Source organism: Danio rerio, chromosome 19 (assembly GCF_052040795.2).
Source record: "Danio rerio strain M-AB ecotype USA chromosome 19, GRCz13ab, whole genome shotgun sequence".
Lineage (NCBI taxonomy): Eukaryota > Metazoa > Chordata > Actinopteri > Cypriniformes > Danionidae > Danio > Danio rerio.
The window spans coordinates 7060685-7077775 of NC_141039.2; the positions used below are offsets into that span (position 1 = coordinate 7060685).

The 17091-nt window shown below is 38.2% G+C and overlaps 1 protein-coding gene and 1 long non-coding RNA gene across 3 annotated transcripts in view; one reads left to right on the top strand and one right to left on the bottom strand.

The window, feature by feature from the left end:
- Positions 1-527: 527 nt before the first annotated feature.
- The window catches only part of cica (capicua transcriptional repressor a), a 48971-nt gene continuing 32407 nt past the window's right edge, over positions 528-17091 (bottom strand). For both annotated transcript variants that reach the window (XM_087295321.1, XM_087295320.1), the window contains exons 14-20: positions 14682-15110; positions 12082-12239; positions 11874-11998; positions 8872-9023; positions 5349-5480; positions 5143-5268; positions 528-3188 (exon numbers count right to left, since the gene is read on the bottom strand). In XM_087295321.1, coding sequence (XP_087151447.1) covers positions 2923-3188; positions 5143-5268; positions 5349-5480; positions 8872-9023; positions 11874-11998; positions 12082-12239; positions 14682-15110 — 1388 coding nt within the window. In that variant the 3' untranslated portion in view covers positions 528-2922. The remainder of the gene's footprint in view (positions 3189-5142; positions 5269-5348; positions 5481-8871; positions 9024-11873; positions 11999-12081; positions 12240-14681; positions 15111-17091) is intronic.
- LOC147832448 (uncharacterized) lies at positions 12939-15105 on the top strand. The gene is made up of 2 exons (XR_015516433.1): positions 12939-13925; positions 14390-15105. It is a non-coding gene; the product is annotated as an uncharacterized LOC147832448 (long non-coding RNA).

Here is a 17091-nt window from a genome sequence, read left to right on the forward strand (position 1 = left end):
CAGAGCACGATCGCCTCATAGCAAGAAGTTCACAGGTTTGAGCCCCAGCTGGGTCAGTTGGTATTTCTTTGTGGAGTTTGCATGTTCTTCCCATGTTGGACTGGGTTTCCTCCTGATGCCCCCACGGTCCAAAGACAGCTGGAAGGGCATCCGCTGTGTAAAGTTGGTGGTTCATTCTGCTGTGGCGACCCCAGATTAATAAAGGCACTAAGCCAAAAATGAATGAATGAATTAAAATTGTGAATAAATATACTTAAATGAAACAAATTAATAACGTCTAATGAAAGATGTACAAAACTAAATAGAACTAATTTTAATAAAACATATAAATCCTAACATTTGAGGGCTAATCGAGGTAATAAATAGATGTTAAAACATTTTTATTTGATTTATTTAATGATATTGAAAAAAAATAACAATGATAATATTTTAATCTAAATGTATTTTAATGTCATTTTTAATATAAAAAAAAAATAACGTATGATAATAAATCATACATCCCAAAAACACCACACGAAAGCCGGGCGTTGTATTAGGTCTTTAATTTTTTCAATAATCTCTTGTTTAGAAATATTGCACATGGTCAACATGCCTGTTGATGAGTTTACACTCACCTTTCTCATTCTAAAACTCCTTCTCCAAAGTAAAGACAGTTTATTGGATACACAATCATAAGGTGTACACGCATACATGTGCAGGTATGTGTGTGTGTGTGTGTGTGCAAGCTTTCATCTGAGGAAGGGAAAGAAAGCCCAGGTAAATTAAGTTCAGAATTGAATGGTTACATATGCTGATATCTCCTCTGGCACGTCAGTAGCCACCAGTTCTCAGGCATATGCTAACAGTCCTTAGATGTGGTGCCAATGCCTTTTTTTGGAGGGGAAGGGGATTTAGGATATGAATAGCATTTGCTTGGGAGTAAGTCAGATTTGTCAAGGTGCATGTAATGTATAAGCATGTACGCTCGCACACACACAGACATCTGTATATCATGAACATATAGAAATATATAGGTATATTTATACATTTATATTGTCACACATTCAAGTGAAGACTGAGTAGCATTTTATACTCATCACTCCTTCTCTTTCAGCAAAACCAGACGCAAGAAAGTGCTAAGTTACTTTTTTTTTGTCATTTTTTTTTCTTCTTCGGATTTTAGTTTGTTCAGTTTGGATTTCTCTCTCGATACTTGCTTCTGATTTTTTCCCCTCTCACGCTCTTTTCAATATATAGATCATTTTATTACAGCTTGTACAGTGAAAATCTATGGCACTAACAGGTCACTCGTCTACTTCAAGAGAAAAATAATCCCACCCACGTCCTATTGCACCAATGAAAGAAGAGGCAGAGTAAGAAAGAGGAGATCCTGAGAAATGCCGCCCCAGCGCTGGTCTCGGGTCAGCTTTCCCTTGAGTAATCCTAAATCGACTACAAAGCTTATTCTGACTCCAGACCAGCGCTTAAAGTGGCGCTTTCCATCAACACTTCAGTTAAAAGTCTTAAAGAGAAAACAAAAGCTTTCCTTTCGGGATCCGGAAAGGGAGAATCAAACGTAATGGAACAAAGTCGTTGGTTAGTTTTTAAATATCTAAAAACAAATACTTTCCTGATTTAAATCATGGTCTAAGACCATATATTGTGCAAACACCTGATTGAAATATAAAAAAAGAACGAAAGAAAGGAGGGAAAGAACACAGAGAGAGCCTCGTGCCCATCCTCGGCCCCCCTCCCCTGCCATCACGCTTATATTTTTATATATATTTATATATATATATATATATATATACAGTGTACGGGGAAAAGCCTACGTCAGCGGCCAGAGAAGAGGAGCTTCAGCTAAGAGGCTAAAACACAGTCTTTTTTCTTGTTTTTCCACGTATTCGCTCCGACACTTAGCTAGCTGGATTAGTCCATGCTGAAAGTATTACTAGAGTAAGAAGAAGAGGCGCAAGCTAATACAAATAAAAAAAGAGATATCAGTCAGTTCCACCGTTACGACACAACAACAAAACGACAAAGCATAACTACACGTTGATTCAAAGAGGGGTAGTGTCTCTATTCGTCTCCTTTTGAATGATTCTTCCGAGGTTAGGACAATGTTTTCCTCTCTGCTTTGAGTGTGCTGTGTTGTTGTTGTTATGTGATTGTGGCGGTCGCCGTAGCCTCTGTTTTCTGCTCCGCTGGTCTACGTGATTTTTGAGTTTGTTGCTTCTGGGAGAAAAATAAAAAAGCTGTTGTGGATTTACAGCCCGTGCTGAAGAACAGTAACAGCCGATGCATGTACCCCGACTTGGGGGGTGTAACATTTGCACGAAGACCCTTCTCCGCCCTGGCTATTGCTTTCCTCGGTCTCTACAAATGAAAGTGCAAGCGCATTTGTCCCCCACCCCCAACCCCATCCCTGTTTTGGATTGAAAGTTACCGGTACCTCAAACAGTCTAATTTCTCTTTTAAAACATTCAGTCCGTTCGATAAAAATCTGTGCTAGCCCCGTGCGGGGCTTTACTGAGCATGTGCAGACAGGCTGGTTTGGTGCTGCCTGTGGTGCAGCATTGAAGGGCTCTAAAATTCGGACAGAAAGTGAAGCCACGCCCTAGCGCAGAGCTGGACCAATGACTGGCTAAAACGAGTGGCGTATGCAAATGAGAGCGACCCCCATGCCCCCTATGTAATAGTTCCTTGTGCGAGAGTAAAAGTGATATTGTTATGTAATTGCATAACGTGTGTGTGTGAACATGTACGTGTGTGTCTGTGTGTGTAACAACAGAACATCAGCAAAGTGAACGCAATGGCAACGAAATCAGCTCAATTAGAAATGAAGCAAAATCCACGTTAAGTGCTGTAACGTCAGTGGAAATGGTTTTTACACATTTCTATAATCCATCCCTACATTCATCTTCCATTCTTCTCTTTCGTTCTTCATCTGGACTCCTGCGGGTCGCCCGTGTCTTTCTTTGGCTCCTCCCTGCCTCTTTCGTCTGGCTCAGAATTCTCCCTGGACGCCTGATTGGATGGTCCGGGTGCAGAGGTGGAGTCTGAGCCTCCGCCGGCCACGCCTCCTGTGATTTCAGTACTGCCGGCGGTCTGCATGATCTTCTGCCTCACTTCACGGATCTTCAGCTGCAGGCAAACCTTGCTGGGAAATGTGTCCGAGTAGCGAGCTTGGAAGGCAGCGGTGGCTTGCGCTGTAACAGAAAAAAAAGGCCTCGTTTATGTACGCCATTGTTAAAAATCACACATAGATGACAATTAATACACATGTGAACCGGGGCTATTGGTTTAGACTTCCAGAGGTGGTTGACTGGTCCAGAATGCATTTGATTGGATTGCTTTTCAAAACCATAGTTGTTATCCAAATGTACATTTGGTTGCCTTTGAGAGAAAATCTGCATCTTCTTCTTTACTAGTGTTGTCACGATACTGGAATTCGGTAAAAGTCGATACTGAAATTATAAAACTGCCCATTTCCCGCTAACATTTGAGTGCTGTTGAGCACATTCTTAAACAGCGCTTTTTAAACAGCATTTTAAAGCAGCGAATCATCAGCGGATCACTTCTATGTCAGCTTATAGACAAACTAACTTATCGACATGACTTTGAAACACTCCAATGCCCCTGTGTCTGTGGTTACACTCAGTAAACAGAGGTGAGTTCGGTGAACTGATGACCTTCACAGCAGGCACGTGCACACATAGGGCTCAACCTGTGCAGTGCACATGCCCTTTTTAGTCTTGGATGGAAAGTGCCCTTCCAAAATGATCAAAAGTGCCCCCGCGACGAGGCACACCCTCGGTCCCGCCCTTCATTAGGCGCGCGACAACACCGCTCTTGAGTACACACACGCGCGCGCGCGCGCGCGCGCAACAACAACAACAACAACAACAACCCCCCCCCCGCTCTTCAAAAAAAAAAAAGTATCCTGCACATGCCCTTTGGACGGTCTCTGCACGGGTCTGCTTCACAGCCAATCACATTCTTTTCTGTTGAGCACATGAACGCAATGGCAAATTAGTGCCGTTTAACAGCCCGTTTCCAATGAGTGGTACGATACAGTTTGGTGCGCTTTTATGGCTGTTTCCACTGTCAAAAGGTACCTAAAAGCGAATCGTACCGCACCACTTTTTGGGTACCCTTTCGGAAGGATACCTAGCACGACAAAAGGGTACCAAAAGACAGAGCTAGACGGGCAGCTGAATGCTATTGGTTTACAGAGATACGTCACTCGTACAACAAGCCAGGAGAATGAAAACAAAGGAAGCGCTATTTTTAAATACACTGCAGAGACATTACACCATAATAATATATACATATAACAACAAGCCATGGTCGACCCGAGCGCAAACGTCTAAAGTGCGAGCAGTTTCGCTTTTTTGCTTGCGCGAGCCATGCGTCTATATTTAAATTAATGAACTTCTTGAGCTAATAATAATAACAACGTTAACGTGCGCATGATTGAAGTGCTTCTGACATTCTTTCAGAAACGGACAAACGCAAGAGTGATGCGCAAAAAAACAAAGGAGAAGCCTAAAAAAACAAAGGAGCAAATGATTTTCAACCTAAAACATGAACAAACTGCCATGTTTAACTATCATCATCACCTTTTAGACTATTATGAACTTGGAATGACGGAACAGAGGTCACAAGTGCTGGTGATGATTAAAGATACAGATGATTCGTTAATGTGAGCTATATGTTGCATGTTGTTTTTGAACCCAAATAAGGACTAAATGTATGCTGTGAGTAGTTTTTATTTATTTTAAATAATCACAGATGTTACAGTAGGCTATTTCATTTTATAGTATTGATCTGCAGTTATAATACATTTTGTTCAAAGTAAGGTTAGTGATGAACATTTATACGCAAGTATTTATGTGTATAAAGCATCTGTTTTTTGACTGACGTTGACTGAAACTTTGTCGTACACCACGCCCACTATTGGTACCCTTTTAGCAGTGGAAATGCCAGCCTGATAAAGGTGACCTGTACCGTACTGTGCCACTCAGTGGAAACGGGCTATAAGAATGCCGCTCAAATGTTAGCAGGAAATGGACGTTTTGAAAATTTCAATATCGATTGGCATTGAATTCCAGTATCAGTACAACACTATTCTATACTGGAAGAGGAGTATCTTGATTTTACCTGAGGGGAAGAAGCCGTGCTCCTGGAAGAGCTGCATGACGAGAGCACGCCGCTGATCCAGCATCCGACGCAGAGAGGACGGCGGCACGCGATCCAGCTCTTCTAAAATATGCTCGGTCTCTCCAACTGATGAACACAGAAGACCCAAATGCATTTATGTTCATGTATGGGTTAATAAAGTTGCGTTCATATAAAAATGAACCTACCAGTTCTATCGAAGGTGAAGATGTCCCCTTCGCACTTGGCAGCACTCTTGGGTGTGTTGGGCTCGGAGCTGCAGCTTGACAGACGACGACTCTTCCTTCTCGGTGAAGTGGGGTCATCGGTGGAGTCTAGATCTGCAGGATGGAGAAAAAAAAAAAGATGATATTTAGTGTTGGGAAAAGATTAATCGTGGTTAATCGCAACCAAAATAAATTATAAATGTGTGTGATATACAGTTATATATAATATAAGTCACAATTATGTGCCCTGCTATTATTTTTTTTCTTTTTTAAAGAGCTATAATTATGGGTTTTCATGGTTGAAATTACTGGAGTTTTCCTGGGATAAATAACAAAACGGGAGGGTGACGGGTCTGAAATACGGGAAACTCCCAGGTAAAACAAGAGAGAAAAAAAAAAAAGAGTGTTGGCGGGTAGGCTCACACATACACTCTGCACTCTGACTATTTCAATACTGTTGATAAGCCGTGGTGGGCATTTCACTCTGTTTCACGCTGAACGCAGTTGACCAATCACAACAGACTGTTATCAGTCCAATCGCCGCAAATTAGCATCGGGCTATGGAGGGGTTTAGGAACAAAAGAAACGCTGAACAAATTATATGGGAGTCACTGGGATAATTAGGTAAGAATAAATGCATATTTTAAGACAATGCCTGTTGTTGGAGACCTCCAAAACCAAAATATGACCCTTTTCAATGTATAAGAGGGGCTCTTAAAGTTTGTCCCAAAGACAATTACAAGAGCGAGAAATTTTTTACAGTATTTCCAAAAATATTTTTTCTTCTGGAGAAAGTTTAATTTGTTTTATTTTGGCTAGAATAAAAGCAGTTTTTATTTTTTAAATAAAAAACATTTTAAGGTCAATATTATAAGCCTCCTAAAGCAATATTTGTTTTTAGATTGCCTACAGAACAAACCATCATTATCCTTACTTATTATAACTTGCCTATTTAACTTAGTTGAACCTTTAAATTGCAATTTAAACTGAATACTTGTGTCTTGATTGCAAATAATAACACATTTTATTTACAAAATAGTGCTTTTCTCTAACCTAAAGCTCCACAACAAACTATAAAAATACAACAATTAAAATAAAAAGTACAATATGTGAAACAATAAAAAAACATCGAAATGAATCAAATTAAAATCCTAATTGCCAGAATAATAGTGGTAAGGAATTTTAAAGTGATGCATTTTCTTTAAAGTACTTTGAACATTCAACAGAAGTGCACTCTATAACCTCTGAGTAAAATAAGAGAAGACTCCTTGTCCCATAGATTTAAATTTTGAATGGGGATGATGATGAAGGGGAAACAAAATCACAAACATAAGGAGGAGCCAAATCATGCACAGCTGAATGAAAGGGGAGATCAAAAGCACATGAAAAAGAAAACGTGAGGCAGAGAGGAAACTAGAAGACAGATTTACTGAATAAGGGCAGCTTAGAGGACACCCTGAAAGCATCAATGGGGAGTTTAAAGTTCTGCGGGTCTTTCTATTGATTAGCGAACATAGATGTTGTAACTAGTTTCCACTATGAAAAAATAAATAAATCTGCCAATATCAGCTCAAATTAAGACAGTGGCTGTTTCTCAATATGCGTTCTTCAGCGGTCTTGTTCCTCGTTCTCGTGCAACGTCATCATCAGCTGCCAAAGTTCAGTTCCAATACTCAAGACCGCAAGTACGGAGGACGCGTGAAACTTCCCGAATGTGTTCTTGATATCGAGGACGCACTGATGCAGACTTGAGCACCGAACTCACTCTGGAAGTCCCAGAAGTCATTGCGACTGGAGATGGGAAGCACCACATTTTATGTAGATTTATTATTAAAGTTCAGAGATATCACTTATTTACCTCAGGAGTTTCCCTAAATAAAACGGTGAAAGTAAACATTAACATGAATATCTTAATAAAGGAATAAACACATTAAGGATGTTTGTTCGGTGAAATTCGTATTAAAAAGTGTTTTATTTATATTGTGCAGAGTATATTTATAATGTTTTTATGCAAAGTATATATTTTGAAGAGGGGAAAAACAATAAATGGTTGTATGAGTGCTGTAATGTTTAAATAATTTCCATTTAAAATGCGTGAAGGTCATGTGACCGTCAGGAAGAACGCAGCATTTAATTTCTCACAGTGTTCTCTGTTTTCGCGGTCTCCTGAGTTCGTTCTTCCGAGGACACCTGGCAAGACCGGTCTCCACAAGAATGCAAGTTCGTTCTCTGCGTTCTTGGAATTGAGAAACAGCCAGTTTGATTCATTCTAAACCAAACATTTAAATGGCGAATATATTAACATTTCATAAATTTGTCAAAGTAAACTCTGATCTAACTGGCAAGAAGAGTGCACTTTTTGTGTCACGGGATATGATATCAGTCACCCTTCAAGCTTTCATTACATTGCTTTATCATTTTAAGCAGAAGTCAATGCTGCTTCAAGGACAAAGGCGCAAACCTAAGCTGAACAACAGTGATCTCCGATCCCTCAGTGCATCAAGAATCCTTTTTCATCTATAAGTGATATCACCACGTGGGCTTTATCACATACCACAATACATAGTTACATCCACAAATGCCTGTGATAACTGTACTGTGTCAAAAGGAAGCCCTATGTTAACATTGTCAGAAGTGCCGTTGACTTCTCGGAGGCATCTGGCATGCATCATGACTCAGTGGAAACGTCTTCTATGGTCAGATGAATCAGTATTTCAGGTATTTTTTGGGAGAAATGCACGCCATGTGCTCCGGACCAAAGAAGAAAAGAATAATCCAGACTGTTATCAGCAACAAGTCCAAACGCCATTCTGAGTGTGCTCTGCACATCTGAGCTGAGTGGGACAAACCACATGTAGGTGAGACTCTTTTCCTTTTCACATGCACCTTCTTATATGTACCTCATACTTCTTGAAAACACTGTGCACAGGGCTTGACAAACCATCTATTGGACACACTCTCTCCTCTCTTTCAAAGCCCCCAACCTTGTAGATTTAGTAAAGTAGACTTGTCATAGCATTTATATACTGCTACTCTCTGTTGATCTGAAGTGCTTCTTTTATCCTCATTTGTAAGTGGCTTTAGATAAATCCTCTGCTAAATGAATAAAAGAGGAAAAACACTTCAGCCAGATCCGAAGAGAAAATTCTTTAGCATAAACAGGTTAAAGACATTCTTTGTTTTGAGATTTCGATAACGGCGCATATGCCACTAAACAGGCTACTGTAAACCTTAGCAAATCATGTGGCACAGTTCCCTTTAAAAGGGAAACTCCTACAAACACATTTGTAATAGACTAAGCTGCAAAAATAAATATCTACGCTTTTTGGTTGCTAATTTATCAGTGCTTGCCTGTAGTAAATCCTGACAGTTGTTTTTTATTGCCAAAACTGTGTTGAAACGCTGGAGTGAGCTAGCTGTTAGTAAATCTGCTGCTACATGTGTAAAATGTGGTGCTTGACTGCTCATTATCTTAGGTCGTATTTTATATTATATTAGCTCTGACCTGTGGAGTTCCTCCTCTTCTTGCGGTAACTTCCAAGTATGGCTCTAGGGGAAGTGGCCAGACTCTGAAGATTGGGAGAGGGCAGCACATCTTCAGGCTTGAACTCCGGGAGCTCTTTAAGACGCTCTTCGAAAGAGGAGCCAAAGAGTGCCCTGAGAAAAAGCCAGTATAACTTTTAGACAATGAAATAATCACAACGACAACTGTCAAATCACCAGACCTCATGAAAAAAGAGAACCACTTGTGTTTTAAAAATGTACAGTACTTAATGATTTTTAGAAGCAGGAATTAAGTGTAATGTGGTGTTCAAGCTGTATGGTGTAAAAGGTCAAATGTTCAAAGTCTCTAATAAAAGCAATCATTTTAGAAGAAATGTTTGAAGTTAGTAAATGGAAAAATAACTAATATTTGTTTCTGTTTTTCAAATCTGAATAAAATTTTCTAATTATTAAATCTAAACAAATCATTCATTTTGAACAAATCTTTCAAATGAATGATTCATAATCACAAGTTAAAACTTGAGCTTGTCGCCACCTACTGGCAGTACCAATGACAGACCTATGGGCTGAATACTTTTTCGTTCTGAGAACGCACCATGCTGCCTATTTTTGTTGACAAGAAAAAAAGAGCGGTGCTGCGTATTTTATGTCGCTAGGCAACCACTGAATCAGCTGAGTATTGTGCTGCTGTTGACATTGTTATAATTGTAATATTTAATAATATTGTGATATTCAGGATTTGTGAAGTCATACAGCTCTAGATAACTCCAAACTCCGACCACTAGTCTCTCCTCATTTTTTAAAAGTCTACGTAGTCATCTTGACAACACAAACACTGCTGTCACCTCATTGGAAACCCCACCTCTGCTTTCATTTGATTGGACAATAAAAAGACGTGACCGAAGTATCGCGCTTTTTCCGCTCAAAGTAAAAATGTTTTAGACCGTACACGCATAACTCACAACGGCAAAAATGTGAATCCCGCATAAGCAGCGCACAAAACGCTTGTGGCTATTAGAAAACTATTTTAAAAAAGACACCTCTCATCGCAAAGAGCGAGTTCAGTGTGATCAAGGTCTAAATCGGTAAATATACCACAGTAAAAAAACACATAGCAAAAAATCATACAACACACGTAGGCGGGACGGTGGCTTATTGGTTAGCACTGTCGCCTCACAGCAACAAGGTCACTGGTTCGAGACCCAGCTGGGCCAGTTGGCATTTCTGTGTGGAGTTTGCATGTTCTCCCCGTGTTGGCGTGGGTTTTTTCCAAATGCTCTGGTTTCCTCCTCAGTCCAAAGACATGCGCTATAGGTGAATTGTATGAACTAAATTGGCTGTAGAGTTTGAATGAGAGGGTGAGAGAGTGTATGGGTGAATAAAAAATGCTCACGCCAATTACAAAACCATTTAAAAAAGGCACCTCTCATCACAAAAAGTACATTTGTGTGTGATCAAATCTGCAAACATATAACAACAAAAACACACATAACCAGCAGCTAGCTCTCTGCAACTTTCCCATGGTCGCCCACCGAAGCTAAGCAGGGCTGCGCCCGCTCAGTAACTGAATGGGAGACCACATGGGAAAGCTAGGTTGCTGCCTGAAGTGGTTTTAGTGAGACCAGTAAAGGGCGCTCAACCTGTGGTCTGTGTGCATCTCAATCCCCCAGTATAGTGACAGGGACTCTATACTGCTCAGTGAGCGCCATCTTTTGGATGAGACGTTAAATCTAGGTCCTGACTCTATGTGGTCGATAAAAAAAACTCGGGATGTCCTGCGAAAAAAATTAGCGGTCTAATGCTGTGTTCACACCAGACGCGGAACGCACGGATAAACCACGTTATTCACGCATAAATAGCCGGGTGAACATTTGAGTTTACTCGCTTCATTCGCGTGTCAAATTCACATCAGAACAGACGTGGATTCGCATGATGGGCAGGGCTTCTGTCTGCCCGAAGATTCTAGCTTCATAGCTAAAAGGCTAACATGGATTTTATGAAGAAAATAACAGTGTTTATGTGCTTTATGAAGACTGAAAAACAGCATCGATACGTTTAGTGTCGTGTCTGAGTCCACTACATTCTTTCAGAGATGCATCCAGCTCTGTGAGCTCATAAACTCCTCCAGAAACTTAACCTGGATGACAGAGGCTTTCAGCGGTGCTTCTGACTAAGCCAAGCCGAGTTTGATAAACTGTTGTTGGTGAAGGCTGGAGGATTTCCCTCGGAACACCGACAACAGGTTTTTAGATTTTCGAAATCGAGAGATTCGTGCGAAACGCTAGTTAAGCGCGTCAAACGCTCAATTCGCCTCGCGCCATTCGCGCAATTTGCGTCATTCACGCTGCGCCATTCGCGCGTAACGCACCGCAGGATGTCTATTCGCGCGTTTGCATTGACTTAACATGTAAATCACTCGCGCTTGATGCGCGTGCCGCATCTGGTGTGAACGCAGCATAACCTCGGCATCCTGGTCACTGGCCTTTGTCTATCATGGCCTTCTAACCATCCCCATATCATAATAGGCCTCATCACTCTCTCCACCAATCAACTGGGGTGTGGTCTGGCGCAATACAGCTGCCGTTGCATCATTCAGGTGGATGCTGCACACTGATGGCGGATGAGGAGATTCCCCCCAAAACTGTGCTTTGAGCGCCAGAAAAGCGCTATATAAATGTAAGGAATTATTATTATTTATTATTATTATTATTATTATTATTGTTACATAGCAAAAATAGTATGACTATCATTATCAAGAAAATCAAATACGCTCACAGCAATTAGAAAACCATTTAAAAAAGGTCTCTTATTGCAAAAAATGAGTTTGGTGTGATTAAGGGCTAAATCTGCCAATAAATCAAAAAAAAAACACATATCAAAAAAATAGTATCATTATCAAGAAAATACTGTGATATAATGTTCCTCGAATATTGCACATCATATATACATACACCTGATAATAAAACACACTGTATTTGACTGATTTTAGGCAATGACACTCACTTGTCACCAGAATCAGTGGTGCTTTTTAGTGGAGGAGGACGAAACTTGATCTTTTTAGCTGAAGGGGTGTCAGTCTGCAAAGGGGGCGGCGGGGGGTCCAGAACAGATTTTTCCTTTGACGCTGCCTGAATGAAACATTAATAAATAATGTGAAGTTCAAAACGTATGTGATGAAATTTGTACTGTAGAAGTGAGAAAAGCTTCTTACCTCTTCATCTTTGCTGTTGGTCTCAGTTTGAGCCTCTGACTCTCCTTCTGCTGCTCTTGCTCTCTCTGACTGAGATGAACTTCCTCCCACTTCTCTCTCAAACTCTCGCTCTGTTTTACTGCTTTTCTTTCCACCCTCCTTCCCTTCGCAGTGCTGACCTGTTAAACATTTAAACATGACTTTTAAAGAACTGCAAGCATATTCGGTAGTAGACAAATGCTTTTCCTGTCGGCTGATGGTGACTGTGAAATGGCCAAAATAGAATTTTTGTAGCATCACTGTGATGTTGCAAAAAAAAAAAAGCGCTGGACAATATGACCATTAATTTCATATCACAAAATAAGTAATCTCATATCCTGATAAAGATCCCAATCATGTGTGTAAATTCAATGAATTAATAGTGTATAAATATTGACCACGTGCAAAGCGCTATTTCTCTTTACATTATTAAGCATATACACAGAAATGTACTTATTCATATGTAATGAAATTTTAGATAGGGCAGGGCAAATGTTTGATAAATAATATGTAGAAATATAAAATATTAATAAAAATAAAACACTTTTAAAACTAATGATTACATGTCCTATGTAAAAATAAAATAAAAAAATGCAGAAAATCTAGTCCATGCTTTTATGACTTCTAGGCTGGATTACTGTAATGCTCTGTTTGCCCAGCATCCTCTATTAATAAAGTTCAGTTGGTGCAAAATGCTTACCAGGTCTAGAAAATATGATCATATCACCCCAATTTCATCCTCCCTACACTGGCCACCTATCAAGTTCCGTATTGATTATAAAATATTGCTTCTTACCTATAAAGCTTTAAATAATCTAGTTCCTGTTTTTCTTTTTTGTTCAAATCTTTTTATTAACATTTTGTTAACATATTAAGCAAATTTTTAATCTGTTTTACATCATATCATGATATATGCATATATATAAGTAGATAAAAGAAGAAATAAAATAATATAGATAAAAAGGAAAAAAAAGAAAATGGAGGAAAGAAAACAAAAACAAAACAACGGTCAGACTGCAAATATTAAGTTTGGATCTATTTGCTCTTTAGATGTCAGCACTGGCTGCCAAATAAGATACATTTTTTTTCACTGCAACGTCTGGTGGAATACTGAATCTTCTCCCTTGTAAAAGGTGCGCAAGATCTCCAATCCAACGACTAAAAGTTGGAGGAAATTTGTCCTTCCATTTGAGCAGTATAAAATGTCTAGCAATTAATGTTAAAAATAAATTATACTTTTGGTATTATTGTCCAAACGGATCTGTAATTAAACCAAATAATACTACAATAGGGCAAGAGTCAATTGATACATGCAAAATATTTGAAAAGTAATTAAATAATAATTGCCAGAGCTTGGTAAGTTTAGAACATGACTTAAACGTGTGTGATTAGCTATCTCTACTTCACATCTATAACAAGGGTTGGTGAAAATTTAGCTAATTTTGCTTTTGTCCAATGTAGGTGATGGACCACTTTTAGCTCCAGTTTTTCTAACCAACCTTCTGCCTCGCTACAATCCAACCCACTCTTTAAGATCTCAAAACTCAGGATTTCTGGTAGTACCCAGAATACAAAAACCTACTAAAAGAGGTCGAGCCTTCTCATTTATGGCTCCTAAACTCAGAGATAGCTTTCCTGATGATGTCCGAGGCTCAGACACACTCTCTCAGTTTAAAACTAGAATAAAGACATATCTTTTTGGTAAAGCATACACACAATGCATCACATAACTGTATGAGGGTTTCTGGTAGTACATTGAGGTCCTACATTCTCTCCAACAAGAGCCCAAACTTTCAATACCTGTACGCAATGCAGAGAGTTTAGGAGTTTAAAGAACTTATGAATATTATGTAAACTGTGTGTTTGTAAACATGTTTTTTATTTATTAATACCTTTTTTTTTCTTCTTCTTTTGTATTATTGTGTTATTGTTTACGTCACACATATATATATATAATTCAAATATTGTATATGTATGTATGTTCGTATATGTGTGTATGTATGTGTATGTATGTATATGTGTATATGTGTGTATGTATGTATGTATGTATGTATGTATGTGTATATATATATATATATATATATATATATATATATATATATATATATATATATATATATATATTTATTTATTTATTACTATAATTTTTTTTTTTTTTTTTGTATGGGTGTATATACATATATATAAGAAGGGTGTAGATATGTGCTGTGTAGGCTGCATTGTTGTCTGTATGCCTAGTTGATGGGGTGAAAAGGAAAAAAATCAATAAACATATTGGGGGAAAAAAAAGGAGTTTAAAGAACTTCATCAGATTTTTCCATCCAAACTCTCTCCAAGCTCTCGAGTTTGTGGTTTTTGCATGTGTCACACACATATCTGTCCAGTCTTCCGCTGTTATTTGATGGTCTGACTCGTTCTCCCATTTTTGTTTTATGTAATTTATTGAATCTTACTGTTTTATATGCATTCATATAATTAAGAGACCAGTTGGTTTTTTTTATGTATGCATACAAAAATACTGTGATCAAATTATAATCATCCTTAAATTTGCTACCATACAAATGAAGCTAGGTTGCATTTACCTTTATGTGTGATTGATGTACATCCAGGTTGCACCGAATCCTCCGAACCACTGGGTGGCGCCCGAAGTCCATCCTTTGACACCAGCAGGTCTCTCTGCTTCTCCACCTCCTTTCTAGCTTCTGGTCCTCTCTCTGTTTCCATTTGCATGCTTACCTGAGACTGCGGCTGCGCATCTGTCTGTGTGCGTGTCTGCGCAGCGGTGACTGAAGAGGTTTTTGCTTGAGGCGTTGATGATGATGATGATGATGAGGCTGGAGCTGATGTGAGGCTTGATGTGCTTTGTGGCATGGCTGTTACTGACACGACTCCTCCAGCTAAACTAACGCTAGGGTAAATGGCGGTCACGAGCTGACGAGTGGCTGTGGAGGCTTGTGTGTTCTGTGTCAGTCCGCTTGGAGGTGGACATGGAGCCAGAAGGGGTGGCTGACCTGTGGAGCAAATTTGATCATGCTTGACATGTTTTTAAATTATACTTGTATTTACTTTTACTCTTGAATAATATATTGTGATGAATAAAAGTAAATAAATATGTAATGGTACTTTTTAATGGTTTTGTATTCAATTCCCAAACTGACCAAACACAACAACAACAACAATAATAATAATAATAATAATAATAAATGTTTCTTCTTTAGCAGATGGTGATACTACTGTATTTGAAGGATAATGTGACACTTAAGACTAATGCTTAAATTTACCTTGAAACCACAAAAAGAATATAATAATACAATAAGAGTTATTTACTGTAGTATGTCAAAATATTTCAGTTTCACAATGTTAATGTGACGCAGTGGCGCAGTAGGTAGTGCGGTCCTCACAGCAAGAAGGTCGCTGGTTCGAGCCTCGGCTCAGTTGGCATTTCTGTGTGGAGTTTGCATGTTCTTCCTGCGTTCGCACGGGTTTCCTACCGGGTGCTCCGCATTCCCCCACTGTCCAAAGACATGCGGTACAGGTGAATTGGGTTGGCTAAATTGTCCGTAGTGTATGTATGTGTGTGGATGTTTCCCAGAGATGGGTTGCGGGTTGAAGGGCATCTGCTGCGTAAAAACATGGGTGGATAAGTTGGCGGTTCATTCTGCTGTGGCGACCCCGAATTAATAAAGGGACTAAGCCGACAAGATAAACATGAAAAAGAATGTTCCTGTATTTTGTAATTAAATAAATCAGGGAATTGTTTGGAATCTGTAAGATTTGTAAAAAAAAAAAACATTTATAATAAGCTTTATCTGCTTACAAATGCTGCATTTATTTTATTAAAAATACAATAAAAACTGTGAAGTTGTTAAATGTTTTTGCAATACTAAATAACCGTTACTTTATTGCTATTATTATTATTATTATTTTACTATTATTATTTTATATTTGTGGTTTAAAGGTCAATTTTAAGCATGATTAATGTCTTTAATGTCACCTAATACTTCAAATACTTTTGTATCACAATCTGCTAAAGAAGAAATATTTATTTCTGTTGTTGTTAGTTTGGGAAACTAAACTAAATAAAATTATTTTCTTTTATTGATCACAATAATAATAATAATAATAATAATAATAATAATAATAATAATGATATAAATATATTGTATATAAATTACAATATATTGTAAATTGTTACAATATACAAATAATAATAAATTATTCAAGGATGAAAGTAAGTATATGATATACAGTGGGAAAAAAAGTGATGAAAATGTCATGTTTTTTTGGGAATAATATTTCTAAAGGAGCTGTTGACATGGAATTAAACCAGATTTTGGTAAAAACCCAAACAATAAAAACATAAAATAACAAAACAAAAAAAATCTTTCTTTTTTGTAATAACAATAGAATGACACGAAAATAAAGTACTGAACTACTGAAATGTATTTAATACATTATATAAAAGTCACATCAATTGCTCAGGTGTGAGTTTTTCACAGACTTCAACAGTGTGTAAAACTCTTGATGATTTTGTTGGTCTCGTCTATCAAATCTGATCTTTATTTAGTATTTTTCTATTGGATTCGAATCGGGCGATTGGCTGGGCCATTCTACAGCTTGATTTTCTTTCTCCGAAAGCGCTTGAGAGTTTCCTTGGTTTTGAATGCCATTTTGAATACTTATTTCCCCCACTGTAAATATAAAATAAAGTAAATATAAAATATTTTTAATGTAAGAAAACAAGACATTGCAGATAAGAGCTTTTTTTATATCAAACAAAGTCAAAATATATCAGTTTCCACAATACTTTGAAGCAAGGCGATATTTTTTCAGCACTGATAATTGTGAGAATCATTCTTAGTGATTTTCAACCACTAACAACTGGTCATATTAGAGAAGCAAAACATCATATTATAATGATTTCTGAAGCATCATGTGATACTAAAGACTGGAATAATAATGATGATAATGAAGAAAGATCAGCTTTGAATC